This window comes from Brachypodium distachyon, chromosome 3, assembly GCF_000005505.3.
Source record: "Brachypodium distachyon strain Bd21 chromosome 3, Brachypodium_distachyon_v3.0, whole genome shotgun sequence".
In the NCBI taxonomy this organism is placed as follows: domain Eukaryota; kingdom Viridiplantae; phylum Streptophyta; class Magnoliopsida; order Poales; family Poaceae; genus Brachypodium; species Brachypodium distachyon.
This window is the reverse complement of record NC_016133.3, coordinates 9,879,845-9,901,192: the sequence shown is the minus strand read 5'-3', so window position 1 is coordinate 9,901,192 and position 21,348 is coordinate 9,879,845. Positions and strand designations below refer to the sequence as shown.

The following is a 21,348-nucleotide window of genomic DNA, read 5'->3' as shown; positions in this document are numbered from 1 at the left end:
ATTTTATATTGATATTGTACCATCTACAATAAGTTGTTTTCAATTCCCGTGAATACATACATCTTTTTCCGTCGGAAGACTTGCTTGTTATATTATTTGGCTAATACAATGTGCGTCCTTTTGTGAAACAACGACCATTGGGTGACAATCGCCATCTACCTCGATCTTGGAGGGGTCACATATTTTGATCCACTACGACGCAAGGAGAATGAACTACAACGCGACTTTGAGCTGATCAAAAATGTCATCGACGCGGCCTATCGTGACGCGGTGAAATGGTACGCGATGCCTGGCTTCAGCCGCAATCCTGACGCTCCCCTCAGGCACACTTTCAGGTTCCCCTGCGAGCAACAGCCTGAAGAATCTGTCTACTGTGGTTACTACTGCGCGCACACTATTCAGCAGTTCATCAACGACTTCCAGCCGAAGGGGAAGAAGACCTTCGAAGATGTGAGGAATTGGTTTCTGGCCAATGCCGAGTTAGAGCACAACTCAGAAATTCTCGTGTACGAGATCCAGAAGGACATCGGCGAAATCCTCAACAAGGAGGTCCTCAAAACGAGCGGGGATTACATCGGTGGCCCCACGACTGTGCCATGCCCCGCTTTTGGGCCCAATTCATTGAACACAAGGCAGGCACTAAGAGCATCTTCACTTGCCCCACCTAAAGCCCCCCCCCCCCCCCCCGACGCCAAATGGGGGTGCCGGCGCCCGAAAACCCACCCAGCCCAACCCCCCAATTCTAAAATTTAGCCGGTGCGGCCCAAGATTTGAGCCAGCGCCCGCAGGCCGCACCCAACTCTGGGGGGGCGATTGGGAGAGGAAGGCCAAGGAGAGAAACGCCGACATGGCCTGGCAGATGGAGGCGCAGAGGGTTGCGGCTTCGGCGCAAATGGCGGCGCACAAGGCGGCCACCCTCCAGCCAGCACTGGAGCAGCGGCAGCCAAGGGAGCTCCTCGTCATCCCTGTCGCCGGTGTTTCCCCATATGCCCCATGACAACCATGGAAATGCCACGCCGTCCCTCTCCCGGTTCTCGCCGGACTACCCCGACGCCGATCCCCTCGGCGGCTTCAACCCCAACACCTTCGCCACAGATCCCCTTGGTGGTTTCAACCCCAACGCCTTCTCCTCACCTCCTCTGCAGCGGGGGGCTTCGCCGTCTGCCTCCTTCCAGCAGTTTCAGTTACCCGTCGGCTACAGCTAGCCCGCGGTCAACCCGTTCGGGGGAATGTCGCAAGTCGACTCAATCATGGCCGACATGATCAATGACAGCTCCCAGCATGCCCACTACACCTACACCCAAGAAGAAGAGCCTTACGCCGCTGAGGACACCGAAGAGCAGGAAGAATGGGCCGATGGGACAGTGGAGCCCGTCGTCACCGAGCCGAGGGGGGAGAAGAAGGCGGCGGCCGAGAAGAAGGCCGGCGGCGGAGGCCGAGGCCCCAATTGGACAGCCAAGGAAGACGAGTGCCTCGCCGAAGTTTGGAAGGTCGTGAGCATGGATCCCTTCACCGGCGCGAATCAATTCGGCGACACCTATTGGAGGCGTGTGAAGACGGCGTATGATGAGCGTCGGGTCATTGATCGGGAGTTCGCGTCGGTGACCCACGATCGCAACGAGTCCGGCTTGTCGCACCGATGGCAAATGATCCAACAAGTGTGCAACAAGTGGCATGGCATTCAAGAAGAAGTGCGCCGGCGACCCGCAAGCGGCAGCAGCGCCCACGATCAGGTAAGTTGGCGCCTTTTTTGAGCTTTTTTGTTGCCGATTTTAACATTTGCCGCCCGGTCTTGTAGATGGTCGCCCTTTCGAGACGACAACGACGGCGCCGGTTTCAAGTTCATCCACGTCTTCGCAAGAATTGAGACATGCGACAAGTGGACGGAGACGCGGAATGGCCTCACCAAGTCCGCCCCCTACGACCTTAAAGCCGCTCCTCCGGCGGCAACGGAAGGCCGGCCCATCGGCCACAAGAAGGCAAAGGCAATGAGGGATGCCGCGCCGGCCACGGAGCGCCTGTACACATGCATTGAGAAGTGCATGTCCAACACTGCCGCACAAGCCGCGAAGTGAGACGAGCTCGCCACCAAGAGGGAGGCGGTCGCGGCGTCACAATGGGCGACGGTGATCAAGAAGCAAGATGACAAGCTCTAGATCCTCAAGGCGAATGTCGCGGCGAAGAAGAGGCGGGAGGACTTGTTGATCTTGACATGCGACACCACCGGCATGGACGCCGAGGTGAAGGCGTGGTACAACGGCCAGCGCAAGCTCATTTTGGCTGAAGCGAGAGCGCCGGCGGCCACAGCAGCAACGGCCACTTCTACTCCATCGGCGCCCTCACCGCCCGAAACAGCAACTCCGACCACTTACACCACCGGTGGGCTCAGAAGTGCCATCAGCGCTGGCGGAAGACGAAGGATGCGAGTGATTTCACTTTTATTTAAGTTTGATGTTATTTTGATCGCCGGAACTTGTGATGAACTTGGACGATTTGGTGATTTGGGCCGGCCCGTGAAATGACGGCAAAACTTTGTTTGAATTGTATTTTTTTGGGGGGGTCGACGTCTGGGGGTGCGGCTAGGTCGCGACTGGGCTTCAAACAAAAAGGGTGCACCGGCACCCCCCAAAATGAGCTAGCGCCGAACGCAAAATGGGGGGAGGGGGCGAGCAGAGTTGCTCTAAAATTAATCAATCAATCTTTCCTCCAATCCTCCCATAGATCGATTTGGATCTGTGCAGCCGCCACTACGTGCTCGCAGTGCTCGAAGCCGTTTTGGACGGCAGTGTGGATGGACGACAGCAAGGCGCGGGAAGGGTTCGTGGCCGAGACGAAACAAAAAAAAGAGTCTAAATGCCCATGTAAAATGAACGGTTAGATTTACTTGGTAATGTAATCTCTTCCGAGTAGTAGCTGCAACCCAAGTTTCACATTCCTGCATCCAAAAAAGAAAAGTGTGTCTACACTCGCCTATTAGGGCGTGGATCCTCGAAGAACTGTGTGCAAAAGACTTAATAATCAGCCATTCAGAAACTTCTATGCATTTGATATCGGTCGGGGAGTAAAATCCGCCCCGAAGACATGCCACGCAGATGCTTCAATTCGAGGGGATAATAACGGAAATTTGCAGAGGCAAGATACTTGCTTCGGTACGATAGATGAGACTGCAAACGCCAAAAGATCCTAAATTAACTATCTTACAATTTGATCGCATGTTTCACTTCCAAAGGCCCTTATCTTTCTTTATTCGTTCTGCAGTTTCCTAGTCAGTGTTGCAGCAGTAAACAAAGCTTCTTTCTCAAATGGAGAAATCTCTATATTCCTGCAAAGACGACAAAAGAAAAAACGGAACTTAGCGTAAATTTTAGGAATGCCGCAAATGGAGTGCCATCAGACATCAGTGTAACTAAGGCAATAAAATATACTCACGGGTTCATTTTTCTAAGATTCTGAAATGCGGACACAAACTTGCAAGATATCTGGAGGAGAGTCGCTCCAATCATTTGTGTTGCATCAGTATTTTTGCTAGAATCACCTTGAATAGACAGGCAGACCTGAAAATATGCAATTGACTAAATTACAACCTAAGGGGTAGATATCAAACATGGAACACTTTCTTGCTTCAAGTTTCTTAACAATGGTGCTATTACCAAAAAAAGAAAGAACATGCTCTAGATATTGTCTCGCTCCACGCAGCATCTTGTTAGATCTAAACAGCTAGAGTGGATGGTTGGATTGATGGATCAATGGACTTTATATTGCTCTCAGCCTCTAACCGACAAATAACCAGGGTTCCACAATGCAAAGATGACCACTGTTCATAAACTTATTTATATTTATGCACCTCCAGGAGAAATAGCTTAGGATTTTTTTTACGTGCAAATAGGCCCCTGCTTGTGTGATAAGTTAGGCCCCGTTTGGAACACAGGAATTCAAAACACAGGAATAGAAAAAAAAACACAGGGATAGGAAAGGAATGCATGTGCAAAACAGAGGAATCAAAAACACAGGAAAGTTTTACAAAAACATGTTTGGAACACAGGAAACTGAAAACACAGGAATATATCTACATAAGCATAAAATATGGTTAAAATTAATCATTTCATTTTCCCTGTATTAGATAATGATAGAAAACTTGTAATGAAAGTTTGGAACAATATAGTAAAATTATCGACATATTTCCTAATCAAGTTGATAGAATAACCATCATATATTTTATTAATTGGCATATCTTCAACTAATCTCTCTCTCTTCTCTCTTCCCCCCCCTCCCCCTCTTCCTCTCTCTTACTTTATCCTCTAGTACGGGCTACTTTCTCCTCTACTAGTACGGGCTGGTGCTGCCGTTCTTCCCCAGTTCCCACGCCATGACGCGCTCTGCATGCCACAGCTCACATGCATCGGCACTGACAAGCTTCCTAGTCTTGCGCACGCGAGTGAAAAAATGAGATGCTAGTGGATGTTTATATTCCCATGGAATTCCCGTGAAAGCAAAGGAAATGAATTCCTATCCTGTAAAGTTCCCATACCCATTCCTACATTCCAAACGGTCCAAATGTTTCAATTGCATAGGAATCACACACCCTATGTTTTTTCTATGAAAATACTGCAATCCAAACGGGGCCTTAGTAACATCTGTTTCATTGGGCTGCTTGTCGGTCTTTTTTCCGTGGTCAGCCTGGAAATGGAATTAGCCACATGGGTTGGGCAGAGATGGTGCACTAAATGAGTTTCGGGTTTTCTGGGAAAAAGCCCAATCAACCGGTGGTTGCCAAATGTTCTACGAAAATAGCAGCCCCTTAGGACATTCGACCCAGTTAGTGCGGACAACAGGGACAACCACACGTGAGAATGGATGGCTCAGGAGGGTGGAGACATGAGAGAGCTCCTAGAGTGCCCAGTTTTAATGCCCTAAATGTGCAAAAGCTTTTCATACGTTCTCTAAAACAACAAAATATATACTCGTCCCGAACAAAAAAAACAATATATATAATCACATCAATCCAAAATCTAGACAGAATATGTCTTAGGGCATAGAACAACAAAATAAATATCCATCATCGTGGTAAGATTAACCTGGCAAGGCACCAGAAGCAAACTTTCTTTTATAGAAAAACATGAGCAAACATTTAAGTCCCTAACCTGGTATGTATGTGCTAAGAAAAGTTGAGCATTGTCTGGATGCATGTTCTTCACAATGGCTTTTGCGCTTGTGGCTGCTGAAAATAAACTCAGAACACTTTCCACTGTCAAATCTTGTTGTGAATTATCTGACCTCCGAGTACGGACTGCAGGCTACATACAAAAAAACAATGCAGCAATAACATCCATGATTTTGCTTCGATGACAAAAAAAAATGATGTTCTAAAAAAGCATATGCAGAAGCTCTCAGCTATAAGAGATAATGAGAATCCACAAATATCATGCCGATACTAGAAATTTAACGATTGTCTTCAGTCAAAATAGATGTCAATCAGAATCTATGCCCACGGAAAAAGAATTAAATACAGAACACCTAAGTTTGTAACATACATTTGCACCTATAGTTGACACTTGATAGCCATCTCCCAGAAACGCAACTTCCAGCAAGTGTTTAACATGGGCATTTGATGTAAAATGTGACCTACAAAGACGAAAATAATTTTACCTTTTTTAGGAGTCTAAACTGGCTTGTACAAGTATGTTTTAACCATTCTAGGGTGAGTTACTCACTTAAGATAAGGGTCGTCAGCCATGGTACAGTAGAAGGGTAGCGAGGGAAGGTTACAGAATAAGAGGGGTAGAAGAGAAGCATGGACCAGGAACAGATAGTTCATTGCATGCTGAAAGATTATATCGTCCTGCCCTTGCATGCTGTTTTCACATTGGAATTCATTTTCGTTGTGAAAGGTAATTGAGCATGTTAGGTTGAACTTGTAGAATTTTTAAAAATGATTTTTTATTTACTTCAGAACTCAGTTTGAAACTACAGGTGCATCTTCTAGTCCTACGTAATGAATAAATAAAACGGTGCAGATAATGCCAATCAAAACATGTTGGGGGTGGGACATTCTGTACTGGAGAAATTATCTAAGAGACTGTTAAAGCTGTATCAGCTGGAGATCAACACTGCTGGTACAAACATTTGCTTGATACTACAAAAAATAAAATATGAGGTGTACTGAAGAAACACTCAACATTGTCTCACAAGGGGTATTTGTTAAGTTGCACAAGAGCCTTTTGCATGCTTTGCATTCAGGTGATTTAATAGAAGTAAATTTAGCATACCTTAACATAATATCTTGAGAAATACAGCAAAATAATCTCCAACTTCGACTTCCATTCCACGAAGGCCTGCAACAGTTGATAAAAATAATAATTTACTACAAAAGGTACAGCTGAGAACTATTGAAGTGGAGTACGGAGGAAATGAACAGAGGACAGAAACAAGGTGAATTGCAGAGTTCCAGGTATAAGTTCTGATATCCAAATAGACTCATATCATTTTTTTCCATTTTTTTTAGCATTCCTCGCAGGGCAGTTCCAGCCTCCAGGAACATGTTTTCATATTAAATGGCACCAGATATCTTGTGTCCACATGGTTATTAAACACTTGAGTTAAGTTTAAAAAAAACTCGACCTGCAAAGGGGTAAGCCACCCCCCAGGCATTTGCATTAAGAAGAAGAGAAACCCCCGAACCCCTGCCCCACACCATACACAGTGGCACCAAAGCCCGTGTGAGAGCGGGCGAAATTCGCTCCCACGGGGAGTCGAACTCAGGACCTGAGGAGTGCTTCTAGAGTTGTTCCTTAACCATTACGCCAAGGGCTCGTTCGCCTTGAGTTAAGTTAGCCCATCAGCAATGGTCTAAACATTCACATTTCACTACGAAAAGGAACTGGTAAATTGAGCCGTATGCCTAATCATTGTCAGAGTTTAGTTACCAAGCAATGTTCTAAATAGCAAGGTATCGCAGCTATGTCACAATGTTCTGCTAACGCAAATATGGCAGTAACTACGCCAAAATAGTGCTGTTCATTCAATCTGCATGTAACAAGCTACGTTACCGCTATTCCATATAAATGTCAATGAACCAAAACAACAAACCAAATTTCAATTTCAACCATACGGATGACATTGAACACTCTTCTACCCAACATAAAAAACATGTGAAAGCCCGTCAAACTAACAGAGGTGGATACTTAGTCATCAACTTTGGAGGCACTGTCAGACTTGGCAAAGCAGGCAATCACTAATGCCTCAAACCTATGTATCTTCCCTTCCAAGTTCTCAGCATCACAAACACTGGATGCTGTTAAATTCTTAGAATTATTTGTTCTTCACATTAGTTTGTGTTCCTACTTAGGCATGTCAATGAGACTTTTGTTGTGTACATATTTAATACATTTTCCTAGTTTCCAATGTTAAAAGACAGTGTGCGACAAAAGAAAACACAGCGTGGAATAGCTCCAGCAGTACTCCCTCCTACCAAAAATACAAGGACAAATCGTAATCTAAGAAATCCAAAAATATAAGGATAAATTGATCCTTGAGTTCCCATCACATTCACAAGTCCCTATGTCCTGCGAAATTGATTTTTAATTGCAACTCTACTACATGCTGCACTGCAGTTGGCCTAGCAGGAAATCAACTGAGTAAACCTCATAGACTTAGCGCCCTTCTCGGGAGGACGTTTTCCTTGGTTCCATCAATCCTCAAATTTGTCCTTATATTTTTGGATAGAATGAGTAGTAATAATAGCTGCTGTAGCCTTTTTAGGACCTCACCGCAAAGCCAAGAATCCCGTGATCTAAAACTTTGTTGCTAAGGAACAAAAAAAAAATTACAAATATGTGTGCACTGAGATATTTTTGTAGAAGTTTGGAGTGCGTGGAAAGCAATGAAATCAAACTAGTCTGTAATGGGACCCCTGGCCCAATGGGAGTGGGTTCCAGCAAGGATATGTGCGTTATTTAGTCATCCTTTAGCTAACCTTGCAAGAGTGATATTTTTGAAGGAGATTCACAGGGGTAAATTTATATTCAATTTAATTGTTCTCAACTGAAAGACAGGAAAGTTGCTCAATCAATTAATAGAAAGGAAGCAAATGTTGACGAGAAGGTGTAAATCCAAAACAAGCCACAGAAAAGGAGCCGCTGTAAAAATGGCAACCTACAGTATACTCCGATTGAACTATCAGGAGTAAGCAATCAAACCAAGACCCTTGCTGACACCACAGTTTTTTCAAGGAGCAAAAAGTTAGGAACATGGAAATTACAATCATGGGTATGCTGAAGCATTCATGCGCAAGTTTGGACACTATCCACAAAGCAAAGCAATCAAACTAGTCAGAATTATGATGACAGATTATCTATTTGAGGCCCTAACTGGCTAACTCTAGTCACTTTCAGCTGATTTGTATAAATTAAGTGGAATTTAAGAGGGAAAGACTCAAAGAACATCACAAATGTTAGGAATAGCAACTTGTATTCCCATGAGACCATAGGCCAGTCTATACACACGTACAGGTGTGGTAAATAAGCAGGAAATTCCATATATAACTGGGACATTATGCAGCTAATATAAATGGCAACGTATAAGGTGAAAACTTCTATTACGTGAGAACTCAAAAACTTCCAATCCTAGTCATTAGATCTCAAACAAACAAACAAACCAGCCAGATCAAAGCTGGAAACTGTAATCATTTAAATGCATTTTGTGAAGAAAAAACTCGTGATTAAAGGTCTTGGTTTTTTTCTTCATAAAATACGTTTAAGTAATTAGAGGTTCCACCTTTTATCAGATCCGTTTATTTAATATCTAATGGCTAGGATTGAATGTTTTCAAGTTTTCACTTGATAGAGGTTTTCACCTACGTTCACAATATAAAAACTATAGACATGTCTAACAACCGAATTCACTGAAGCTGGCATAACAATGTAGATACTCAAAGCTATGGAAATATCTTTATCTTCTATTGTTTATCAAGATTTTTTGGTTGCTTACCACGTATGACACGTGGTAAATACCTTTATCTTCTATCTCAGTGAGGTAATACACAGAAGCTTAACATGTGCCTGTATGTTTCCTGTTCCTGAGAAAAATCTAACAACGTAGATGCTGATTACTGATTCATGAATTGACAGGACAGAAGAGTTTGCTCCGATTTCGAAAGTTGAATCAGCTGTTCCAACTTAGTATGTGGTCTTCATTTTCTATCTGTAGCTGGCATGAAGCGAACTACATACAATCAAGTAAAAATCTTGAAGCTTTCAGACAAACGTTTTAGCTACTCTGAGTTGGTTCCCAACAAGATTTACATGCAGAAGCAACATCAATTCATTTCCCATGCAAGTTCAACACTCAAATAACAGAAAGTTATCATATCCATGAAAATAGAGAAAAAAACAAAGCGGATGGAATGATTTGCAGTCACCAATAGAACTGAAGATAAGTTCGTTGTGTTGTATGATAGCTCATCTAAAACAACTTCCAAGATAGGATTCCTACAAAGAAAGAAATGGAATGTCAGACACTAACAAAGAGCACACTTAAGCAAATGAAACTCAGAACCTAACCTGAATCCATCAGATCTGGAAGTCCGGCCCAGTTTGTCTGCTTCTTTCCTAATCAAGTCAAGGTTTATAACCTATAAAAAATCGAAATGGTTAGCACCTGTGTTTCACACAAGCTACGTATGTGATTAAAGAAACTCTATACTATATATAACTCACCATGATGAAAAGTTTTTGAACAGATAAAAGCACTTCTCTTTCAAGAACAAGCGATGAAAAGGCCAAGGAAGAATCTAGATCAGATGCTGATTTAGGATAATCTTCTTTAGAAGAAAGGTTATCTTCAACTTCCCGGTGACATTGGTTTAGAAAGGATATGCACTTCATGACTAGAGTTTTGAATACCAGCTTTCGCGAAGCCTGTGAATGAATATAATCAGGAAGTCTAACGATGTCATAAAACAACACAAAAGTTGCATTACTTTCACATGACAGCAGCCATTCACCAGTAAAACCTTTTCTTCAACAAAAAATTAAAGAAACACCATGAGATGATGTAGCCCAGAAAACTAAGATCTTTTTTAAGATTACTGATATAGTTCGTACCAGAAGCACATTCAGAAGAGATTCCCTCAAAATCGACCAATCTAATGACTCTGTAACAAAACCAGAATAGTGGATAAGAATATCTTCTCTTCTACACAAGCATACAAAAACAGCTAAGTTTATGAGCATTTTACCTTTATATGCAATTTGACGAGGTAAAAAATCAGCCTCAAGTGTGCTAACGAGATATTTGAACATCACCATGTTCTCTACATGCTAAATTACAGAAGAACAAACTTCAAATCTTCAAGAGCAAACAAAACATATACTAGAAATGAATATTTTCATTCTATAGTACTCCTAAGGAATGCGAAAATACTGATGAGCAGAAAGACCCAATGTGTAATCCTTCCTAATCGTGCTCCGTCAAATTTATCTTTACAAGATGTGGTTTGACTTGAGTCTTCAAAAATGTACACTGACATCCATTTCTCTTGTTGCTAATAACTACAGAATCATGATCTATAAATTTACATTCAAACATAAATCGGATGGTTACAGTTTAAAAAAAATAGAAAACTGTAGGGGAGACCCAGATGGTAGCATTTTAGTGGCAGTAAACATAATTATGTATTTGGACCAATCGTTGCTAATAATCACAAAGTTTAAAGCTTCAAATATTTGGGAACTTTATATAAGATCAACAGTGGGGGTACTAACAAAGTATCAACAGAGGAAGCTAATAATCGCTAATAACTACTCCCATCATTTAAAGAATCAAGGACCAGTAAAAACAAATCTAGAGCAGGAGAGAATCAACCAGAAGTATTGTGTGCACGCGCTGCACACTCGTTGTATTTCTGTAACAGCCTTTCTTTGATTAACTAATTGCTTCAATAAATAAGCTAAATAATGTGATGATCAACAACCAATGCGAGACAAAGGACAACAGGATACCTTAGGAAATAACAAAACATCAATGACCAAGCAGCTGGGCCATATATTCTTGAAAGGACTCATTTTCCACCCTGAACTCCACCAAGAGTCAAACTTTCAACCCTGAACCCCCAAACCGTCTGAGTTGCAACCTCTTAACTGTCAGAACTGTCTGTTTTACAACCTCAGATGGTTTCACAAATGGTTTCGTCTGACATAGTGGTTTGCCACATCTCTGGCCCACCGTCAAACATACCAGAAATGAGAGAGGACAGAGGGGGCAATGAGGAACAGGATGAGTAGTGAGAGTTTAGCATGGTTTTAACCCGAACCATGCGCATCCAGTGAAGAGACTGATCTGTTTGATGTCATGCCAGTGTTATGGTAGTGATACAGCATATACACGGCATCGTTGTCAGTCAAACCCACTTGTTTAAAACCACATGGAGTTGAAAAACAGGCAGTTTTCATAGTTCGGGTGCAACTCAGACGATTTTAACGTTCGTGGCTCAAAAGTGGACTTGGTAGGAGTTCAGGATTGAAAAGTAGACTTCTCCAATATTCTCAGAAGTTAGAAACTATAAAAAATTACCTTGAGCCCATTATTAGTATCTTTACCATTAGCTGCTTCAACCATGTCCTCCACCAACAACAAAAATCTCTTCAGAACGGTAAAACAGAATTAGATACTTCACGGTACAGAAAAATCAGGAAGCTAAACGTGACTATCAATATTATCAAGTAGTCTTAAAATCCAAAAGATAGTAATCTATAACAAAATCAGCCCAAATGGCACGTAGGCAACTGTAATTCCGAGTTCCTACTGAACAATATTTAGCAGCTCATGCCATAACAGTCGAAAATGGTCTTTGGGGAACTAAACAATCAATTAGCTAGGTTAACCTATCCTGGCTCCAAAAATCACACACAATAAGGGCATTTTTTTTATCCAATATGAACGAGGAAAAAATCAAAATGAATATCTATCATCAGCAGGAAAGTAAAATTTACAAGTATGGATTACAGCATAAGCAAATGATATGCAACACACCAGCACCAGCTTACCGAAGAATCAAAGAGGTGATCTAAGCGACTGGTGTTTCCCCCAATCTCACCATAAAGAGCATTGTTGCCAAGGAGGAATGGTGACCATGACTGGAGAATGGGAAAGTACTAATCCATGTAAGATCTTAAAATGAAATAAAAGCATAACACAAAACAGTGGGTGGTGGTTGAAATTATATCAGCATTTTACCTCTTTATCTATAACTACCGCTTGGTGAGGACCAGAATTTGTCAAATATACTCTTGGATATTGCTGCAAGTTAACATCAAAAAGCACGTGGAGTAAGATGAATAATTGAATGGCAGTATACTTATAGCCTATAGATCTTTCATTGGTACTGTGACTGTCTGGTGGCAAATCAGTGCAGTATTATAGCAATAAATTAAAAAGAGCTGCCCTAAACCCCAAGAGAAGAAGAATTATGTTTCATTTCAGAAACCATAACCCTAGCTTCCTCGTGAGTAACAGGGAGAGAGAGAGAGAGCATTTCACCTTGCCCAGCTCCATTAATAGATGGAAACTTGCGATGGTAAGCTCCAGAGAGCTGCTGCTTTGAAGAATCTGAAATACAGCATTGTACATTCTCCTTCCAGAAGTAAACGATTTTATAAAAAGAATCACGTGTCAGTAATTAATTAAAATAACCTATAAACTCAACATATAAATATTGAAAAAAATTGCACAAAAAAATTCAGCTAGTGGAAGAGTGTAATAAGCTGCCTAAGCTGGAACATGGTTTTGTCTCACAGTGCTAGTGCACATAGAAGTTGAAACTGCAGCAATAATGAATATATGTAATTATATATTTGAAGAAACAGAAGCAGGCTTCAAATTAGAGTTAGTTTTCATGGTTCGCATGTATTTACTACAGAATGGAACTGGGCCTTTGTCCCTCTTCCTTGCATAATGCTAGCAATGCCCTCTCAGAGCTGAAAATGAAGGAAAAAAACATGTGCAAATGCTGCACTATAATTGAAACGAGTAACAAAAGCTTATCCTCACATGATCCATATTGCAATAAGGTAATCGAAACATAAAAATGAGAAAACAGTGGACAGGTCAGTTTCGAATTTTTCCTTGAAAGAAAAACAGATGACTGCAGACAAAGTTCATTAAGTCGACATAGATGGCTGGGCAAATATCACAGACAGAATAAAGCAAATCATTTAGCAAGCGAATGAACCAGCGCAAAAGGAATCGAAAGTATCACCAAAAAATGTGCACAATAATATGTCCGAACAGTAGACAGATTACTGGATTACTGCCAGCATCGACATCGTGCTGAACAGCGGACATGAGGAGACCAATCTACTCTACGCGCGATGAGGTCCGTACCAAGACGGGGACGAGGGTTTGTCGCCGGAGAGGCAACCGGAGCGCACGGCCTCCAGAAAGGCGGCTCCTGGCAAGATGACGGCAAGGAGTTAGTCCCCTGGATCAGCAGATAAGTGGAAGAGGAACGAGACCTAGAAAGTATCGGGAGGAAAAGGGGGAGGGGGGGGTGTGGGTACGGTCGTCGTGGAGGTCGCGGGAGTCCTTTACGCCGAAGGTGTCGAGGATAGCCATCGCATTCTCCTCGATGCCGCCGTCGGAAGCGGAGGCGGCGGCGGCGATTGGCGGCGCCATTTCTCGGGGCGTTTGGGCGGGTTTCTTCTCCGCCGGGAACCCTGAGAGGCGGGAAATAAGGTGATCTGGCGTGACTGGTTTGTAACTGTAACCCCTATTGCAGCTCGTTTTGTCGAGAGTAATTAGAGACAGGGAATTTTTTTTAAGAACGCAAACGGTCCATCCCGTCGTTCGATAAGAAAGAATTGGCCGTTTATAAGGAAAACCGAACCAGAAAACAGAAATAATATCCGGCTTATTTTAGGAAAGCCGAACGAAAACTCCTGACAAAAAGCAAACACAGGACGAAACCGAAGAAACAAACCGCTACTGCGAAGACGAGTCCCCTCCATTCCAACGACGCCGAATAGGGAGCAGCTCCTTGCGCCGGAGAAGGTAGGCAGAACTGGGCTTCTTCTACGACTGGAGCCAGAAGAGGTTGCCCCGACAGTAACAGCTCGAGCATCGGCAAGCCCGCGTCGCACGAAGCCGCCCTCCCTGGCCAGGCCCCCCGCCGCAAGCATACTCAGCCGCCAAATGAGGGCTCTAGAGGCAACGCCTCCAAGGAGGACACGACGTCTAAGGACGCCGCCGTTACCCGATCCGGACACCGAATCAGAGCTTTCGCTCGGATGCACCTCATTTGCAAAGGGTGAGAAGTGGCGGAACTGCACAACGACGCCTTCAAGAAGGAAACGATGTCCAAAGACGCCGCCGTCATCGGCACCGACAATGTCGATCCAAGGTTTTCACCCGCAGCCACCAAATCCATCACAGACAGGAGCAGACAGCACCGCGAGCCAAGGTCCCGACCAGAGGCCACCGCACCACTGCGAGCGTCGGACGCCACGTGCCAAATCACCAACGAGCACCGGCCAGGACGCCGCAACCGTCCCACGCACCGGATCAGGCCACGCCATCGTGGCCACACAAGTAGCAGAACAGGGCAGCATGGCTCTGGGCCGCCAAGCCCCGATCGGGCCCACAACTCCGCAGATGGCGGCCGCGTGCCACCACCACGGATCCCAGTAGCACGGCTACGGGACCAACCGGGTTCGGCATCACCAACCTCGGATCTGGCGCTTCCACCTCCAGATCTGGCCACGCCGGCCTCGGCAACGAAACCGCCGCCCCAGAAGAAGCTCCCGACGGAGGGCCACGACCAGCCCTTGCACGTAGCGCCCGCGCGGCCTCACCGCACCGGCGCCGGCCAGAGCACCGCCATGCCCGCAGCCCTGCGAAGCCTACACGCCGCCGCTCGCCGCCCACGACTACAACGGCCCCCCGCGCCAAGCACCGAGAGGGGCGCGAGGAGAGCAGAAACTGCCCCGCCGCCCCCTTGCTTGGGCGCGCGTGGCTTCGCCGGCGCCCCCTCCGGCGGCGGCGTTGCGGGGGAGACAGGAGGGGGAGGCCTTGTGGCCGGCGGCGACAGGGAATGGAAGTAAAAGAACATAAGAATTTAAATACTGTCTCGGTTGGATTTGTATAATCCACAAATAAGTGATTTCTATACAAATCCACATATTGTTTTGGTAGGAACAATTAGGCCATGTCCAGTGGAAAGAAGCTTGCACAGACGCTTAACAATAGGATTTCAGCTAGCGTCTATTCCAGCAGTCTAGACTTCCAATGCAATCAACTGGTCTCCCGATGCTTGGTGAAGAATTCTGTCCACATAAATCACTGGAAGAAATGGCCGAGCACCCGACTCCGACTCCACGACCAGCCATGTGCCCGGGATTGAGTCCCACGATGGCAAAACGGGTGGGAATTATTTCCCTAGAGCCCGTACTAACGCCTGCATTGGAAATGGCCTTAACAATTTAGGGGGTAAAAGGAACGGAAATTATATCGTGAGACTCTCACGCTTCTGTTCGCGAGAGGGGACGTGGTAATTCGTAGGTGTGAAGGGAAATTTACACTAAATTCCCATTCCCCCCTCTCTAAACTCGCCAAACACGTTGTTAAGGCCACGTTCGTTTATCCCTTTTTCCACAAATCCAGGGGAAACGGTGGGGATTGAGAGGATGGCATATAATTTTTCCCTCAATCCTTCTCAATTCCTACCAATCTCAAGGTTAGCAAAAACGAACCAGCTATAAAGTCGAAGATGATTTTTTTTCTGAATTTTCATGTGCGAAATTTATTTTATAATTTGTAATTGAAAAATACACACGAAAATAATAATAATAATAATAATAATAATAATAATAATAATAATAATAATAATAATAGAAAAAAAAGAAGGTTAGCCAAACGCAACAAAAGGCAAAAGCCGATTGAGGAAACCGAATTATCATAATTTACATTAATGTCAAATTCAGCCTTGTAGCATCTCCAATAGATTAGCATAACAGGGCACTTGAAAACAATTTTAGGGCACCTGATTTTGACCTTTAGGGCACTAGATTTATTTTTTTCATACTAGACGATGTATATAGGGATTGAAAATATTTCAGTGATATAAAATAGGACATCTACACATTTAAACTTCACGGCGCTTCGGTACATTCAAACTCGACTTAGACACACACTACATAGATGACTCGACTCTGACACTTCATAGAACTTGACTTCGACTTCAACTTCGACACACACTACTCCTAGTTATCAGAGGAGGAGGAGAGCTCCAAAGACTCCACCTTGACTAGGGGCGGAACCACGCCTAGGGCAACTGGGGTTGCAGCCCTATGTGTGGAGAGTTAATACATGTAGTTAGCATTAATGATTTGGTAAAATAAATTAACCAACAAAGGGATTAGCCCTAGGATTAGTACTTGAGCCTTTCTTAGACCTAAACTTTGGACAATTCTGGATCCGTCATTGACCTTGACCATGAGGGACCAACCTCCGATGCCACAGTCTTCTTCTTCGCTATGTCCCTCATAGCATAGAACTCGATTTTCGTCTGCATGAGCTCCGGGTGGTCTTGGCAGAAACTATACACGGCCATCTCGTCGGACTCATGGGCGTGAAGCTGCAGCAATTCGTGGCGATGTTACGTCTCCTCTTTGCGGGTCACCATCCGCACTTCGTGAGCGAGGAACTCCGTCTCCTTCCGGCTCTACACATCGGAGAAGTTAAGCTCATACTTTGATCGGTCGGCTGAACCTCCACGCCGCTGCGTCGTACGCGCGCGAGGCCAGCCTTGCCGACTCGAAGATGTCGACCCCCACCGCTGGACGTTGCACGATATCTCCGCGGCGTAGTGGGCAGACTGATGTGTGTCGAACGTGATGGAAGCCGGTGCCACTCTTCTCATGGCGACAGGGGAGCATCGACCTGGGGCAGCGATAGTGCGGCACGACGCGGGTGACTTGATTTGGAAGACCGTCTCGAGAATGAAGCACCGCCATCCGCAAGGGTCGTACCCATCTTGCACACACCTTACGGACGGTACAAAGCACCATCAGGACAAAGCTGAAGAGGGGAGACTAGATTCAGGTCTGTTTGGTTCTTGCCCATCTGACATGTCAATTTTTGTCAACCATTGGCTAGCGAAAAGTTTGCTAACTCATGGTTCACCAGAAAGTGGGTAAATTTTGTAAAGAGAGATGTGACGTAGTTGGGAAACAAAAAACTATCAAATCCCTTAGATAAAAAAAAACTAACCTTTGTACAAACACAAATGGTGAAGGAGGACAAAACCGACAATCAACCGACGAAGAAAGGCGGCGGTATGATGTATATGTAGTTAGGATATGCGATAAAACGCAGCACTTGCCAAACGCTTTGTGGTTTTGTAAAACTGAGAATAACTGGATTTTTTAGAAACAGCACGGAGTATTCTGTATTCTCTGTCCAGGAAATAACCAAACCGTTTCTGAAGAAACCCAAGCGAGAAAACAAACGGGAGGCAAGTCCAGTTATTTTTTATTCCCGTTGATGCGCATCAGTTGTCCTACCTCGCCGTGCCACATCGACGCCGCCGCTGTCCCTAGGCCGCTCCCTGCCTCGACGAGCAAATGGCCCGCCGCCTTCTCCGTCGTAGCCTCAGCCACTCCTCCGCCGAGGACATGGTCGTCTCCTCCATCCGCCTCCTCTCCGCCCGTAACCCCAACGAATCTGCTCCCCTTCCCATTCCCCTCCAGCCCGTTAAACCCAATCCTTGTCCAGGAGCCGCTCCTCCTACCACCCTCCTCCCGTCCCTCGCGGACCGCCTCCGCGTGGTCTTCCTCCACAAGCCCCCCGGTCGCGCAGCCCTCCACCGAGCTCTCTCCTCCACGGGCCTCGACGCCGCCCTCGCCCTCCACCCGGAGGCTCTCTCCAATGTCGTCAACGCCGGCAACTTGAGCGGTGCTGCCACTGTCGACCTCTTTGACTGGGCCATCTCCAACGCTAAGCTTCCCCCTTCCCTCCATACCTGCAACACTGTCATCAGGGCTTTGGGCAGGAGGAAATTCTTCGCCTCCATTGAGGATGCCCTGGAGATCATGCGGAAAAATGGCATCTTTCCGGACCCAACCACACTGGAGATCATCATCGATAGTCTAGTTGCGTCCAGGCAGATCAACAGGGCCGTCCAACTGCTCAAGAGCGACCAATTTGGATTTGGATTTTGCCAAACTTGCCACAGAAAGGTGGCCTTCTCTGCCCTCATCAACTGCCTCTGCCAGAGGTCACATGTTGGCGTCGCCAGCTCGCTCTTGCAGGCCGCTCGTGGAGATCATTTGGATCTTGATAAACATGTGTACAATGACGTGATTGGTGGTTGGGCGAGGTTTGGGAGGGTTGATAAGCTGGAGCATTTCTGGGCAATGATGCTAGAGGATGGGCTAGCGCCAGATGAGGTTTCACATTGCCATCTCATTGAGGCATTGGGGAGAGCAGGGCAGCCTGAGGAGGGACTCAAGGTGTTCGAGAAGATGGTGCATGAGGGATATGGTCCAACTACGACGGCCTACAATGCACTCATTTTCAATTTTATCTCATCGGGGGATTTGGATAGATGCATCAAGTATTACAAGGATATGGTGGACAAGAATTGTCCTCCAAACAGTGCCACATACTGCAAGATGATTAGAGCCCTTTTGAGAGCACGCAGGGTGGCTGATGCACTGCAAATGTTTGGTGATATGTTTACTCGAGGAGTTCTGCCAAATACTGGGGATATTACGTTATTCATCGAGCCACTTTGTACATATGGCCCTCCTCATGCTGCTTTGATGATCTACAGAAAGAGTAGGAAGGCTGGATGTACAATATCCTTGAAAGCATATAAGCTTTTGCTTGCAAGGCTTGCCAGGTTTGGGAAAAGTGGGATAGTATTGAAGATTTGGGAGGAGATGCAAGAGAGTGGACATCCATCGGATAAGGAAATTTATGAGTTCATTGTAAATGGGCTTTGCAATGTGGGTAAGCTTGATGCTGCTGTTTCCGTGGTAGAGGAATCACTTATGAAAGGCATCTGTCTAGGCAGAGTTGTTTATAGCAAACTGAATAACAGGCTGTTGGAGATGGACAAAGTAGAGACTGCATACAATTTGTCAAAGAAAATCAAAGTTGGACGCACACTTGCCAACTCACGCAACTATTGTCGTGCTAATGGTTGGCATTTGTGAACACACCTAATTGCTGATTCTAATAGTATATGATGAGGTATTTCTGAAAACTGTCCCGTATATTTACTAATACTATGTTTACTTGCTGGTCTCTGGCTGATTTGGTGAATATATTGGTGCTTGAATTCATTTAGGTTTTAATGGTAAGCAATGTGGTACGGCAGGTACTTCACATTTGATTCTTGATATGCCTTGGCTTGCATTCTTCACCACATATGCCCTTTTGATGCTGTCCTGGGCTGAAATTTATTATAAGGTGCTATACTAGCTTGTGTTTCGTAGTTCTTATGATGTTTTATTATTGCTGTTGCACCTGTTAACTTGTGATGTTATTTGCTAGGCGCGTTCAATGTCGACTGATGGGCTCAGGCCAACTTTCTATTGGATCAATGGGGTGGCTTATGCAATTCAGGACATGCTGTGTAAAATTTCCCCTACATGATATTTAGAATTAAGTTAATGAGCTGATGCGTGAAACTTTTCACTTATAACTGATTGGGAAAATGCATGATTTAAAAAAAATCATGTTATGCTTGCGTGCATACCTGGAAATTTATTGGGATTATGACTTAATACATCATAGCTTATAGCTGTGAGCCTGTGGCATTCTGAAATCCTTTTAGATACCTAGGGAGGAAATGCTGGGGCGGCTGAGATTTGGGACTCTAGGGTCCCGAGCCGATGTCAGGTGTTTCTGTGGTTGGCAAGGAAGAACCGATGTTGGACCACTAATCGTTTGAGGCGTCGCGGTCTGCCCCACCCTGCCCGATGTCCTCTATGTGATCAGGTACATGAGGATATTGACCGTATTCTTCTAGGTTGTGTGGTGACACGACATGTGTGGACTGTGGTCCTCGGCCATTGGGATCGACTTTCCTGGGTTCCGACTGTTCAGCACACGCTGGCCGGCTGGTGGACGGGCGTGGAGGTGGCCAGCAGAAAGGAGCGGAAGAATCCGAATACGGCGATTGCTCTTGTTTGCTGGTCCATCTGGAAGCATCGGAATGCAGTGGTCTTTTGGTGTCACTCCAAGCGCACTGCAGATTCTTAGAGATGTAGGGTGTGAGAGAAGCGCTTGGATGCGTGCAGGGCTCCTTAAGGCGGGTAGCGCTTTTAGTGTGTTTGGCCTTGTGGATCTTAGGTGGACTCTGGGTGAGTAATTGTGTAAATACCCCTTGGGCTTGTAACCGCATCGCGGTCTTCTTTTTCAATATATGATATACCCGCCGAGGTATATTCTAGAAAAAAAAGATATTAAAATATTATAGATACTTGGGAATAAATTTTAAGAAATAATCCCTCCGATCCATATTACATGTATCTAGACGCTTTTTAAACATAAATACATCATATTTGGGAAAAATTTGAGACAAGAAATATGGATCGGATGGAGTATAACTTACACCTCCGAAATACCAAGTGAAGAAGTGGTAGCGGCAGGGTTAACAAAATTTCGTTAGAGAAGCTCAATAACATGTGTGGTACTTTACCATATTACATTGTTACCTCTGTTAATTGGTAAGCAAAAAAAAAATTACTTCACATGTCAGATTGTGTCTTGAGTTTGAGGTAATTTGTGACGGCTTACCGCCACATTAATCCTGTCTTATCTTTGGGAGTTCTTCCCTCCCCAATGAATATGATGGTCATGGAATGCAAAATTAAAGTTGATGTTGCCTCCACCTCAAGGTTGGGTGAAGGTTAATTTTGACGTTGGTTTTTGTGGGAGTATCGGTGTTGTTATCGTAGCCGTTGTCTCTTTTTCCTAGGAGTACCGAGGAGGCTGAGCTGTCTGCTTGTTTGCGCGGCCTCAATTTGGCACTTGGGCTACATTTTCTTACAATTTTAGAGACAGTTTGTTCTTATGTTCTTGATCTTTTGGTACTCCTATCTCAGTCTGTAAGGATCGGCCCATCTTACGTGATTCGCGAAAGGGGGCTGTCGGAATTCTGAAGTGTTTGGTGAATCTGTCTCGAGAGAACGTGTAAACGCTGGCTAATCTAAAGTGTAGGGGTGATGAATTAAGCAAGGGGGCGCACGAGAATCGTATGAATTTGGAGGAAGGGTTTCCACGTTTCGTCGCACCGCTTCCCATCACAAAAGCACAGATGCTGCGTAATGCGTGGGTGAGCTCAGATGC

At 44.9% G+C, this 21,348-nt stretch overlaps 2 protein-coding genes and 1 non-coding gene across 5 annotated transcripts; 1 reads left to right on the top strand and 2 right to left on the bottom strand.

Annotated features, from left to right (window-relative positions):
- Window positions 1-2,910: 2,910 nt before the first annotated feature.
- Window positions 2,911-13,749, bottom strand: LOC100842963 (negative regulator of systemic acquired resistance SNI1). Of its 2 annotated transcripts, XM_024462138.1 has the most exons (16): window positions 13,554-13,749; window positions 13,378-13,444; window positions 12,535-12,628; window positions 12,232-12,294; window positions 12,042-12,131; window positions 11,569-11,637; window positions 10,235-10,316; window positions 10,101-10,150; window positions 9,977-10,009; window positions 9,714-9,914; window positions 9,558-9,628; window positions 9,416-9,485; window positions 6,267-6,332; window positions 5,142-5,294; window positions 3,430-3,554; window positions 2,911-3,322 (listed from the first exon to the last, which is right to left on the bottom strand). In XM_024462138.1, exons 1-16 carry the CDS (start codon window positions 13,666-13,668, stop codon window positions 3,244-3,246), a joined length of 1,428 nt encoding a protein of 475 aa, XP_024317906.1. In that variant the 5' UTR covers window positions 13,669-13,749; the 3' UTR covers window positions 2,911-3,243. The 2 variants fall into 2 exon arrangements, with proteins under 2 accessions (XP_024317906.1, XP_003571251.1); XM_003571203.4 differs by lacking the exon at window positions 9,977-10,009.
- On the bottom strand, window positions 11,087-11,497 carry MIR5177 (microRNA MIR5177). The gene has a single exon (NR_126923.1). It is a non-coding gene; the product is annotated as a microRNA MIR5177 (primary transcript).
- Window positions 13,750-17,488: 3,739 nt separating the features above from the next.
- On the top strand, window positions 17,489-19,800 carry LOC100831963 (putative pentatricopeptide repeat-containing protein At5g43820). Of its 2 annotated transcripts, none has more exons than XM_010235885.3 (3): window positions 17,489-19,245; window positions 19,373-19,464; window positions 19,549-19,800. In XM_010235885.3, the coding sequence occupies exon 1, from the start codon at window positions 17,613-17,615 to the stop codon at window positions 19,206-19,208; it is 1,596 nt and encodes a 531-aa protein (XP_010234187.1). In that variant the 5' UTR covers window positions 17,489-17,612; the 3' UTR covers window positions 19,209-19,245; window positions 19,373-19,464; window positions 19,549-19,800. The 2 variants fall into 2 exon arrangements, with proteins under 2 accessions (XP_010234187.1, XP_003573197.1); XM_003573149.4 differs by having other exon boundaries at window positions 17,490-19,245; window positions 19,343-19,464.
- The last annotated feature ends 1,548 nt before the right edge of the window (window positions 19,801-21,348 follow it).

What these genes read in the sequence shown, in the direction of transcription:
- LOC100842963 (XM_024462138.1), bottom strand. Translation starts at nt 13,668, where the DNA reads ATGGCGCCGCCAATCGCCGCCGCCGCCTCCGCTTCCGACGGCGGCATC. An exon ending in TTCAAAAACTTTTCATCATG is followed by an intron (nt 9,629 to 9,713) that starts GTGAGTTATATA and finishes GATTTTTTATAG; the next exon opens with GTTATAAACCTTGACTTGAT. An exon ending in TCTTAGCACATACATACCAG is followed by an intron (nt 3,555 to 5,141) that starts GTTAGGGACTTA and finishes GCATATTTTCAG; the next exon opens with GTCTGCCTGTCTATTCAAGG.
- LOC100831963 (XM_010235885.3), top strand. Translation starts at nt 17,613, where the DNA reads ATGGCCCGCCGCCTTCTCCGTCGTAGCCTCAGCCACTCCTCCGCCGAG.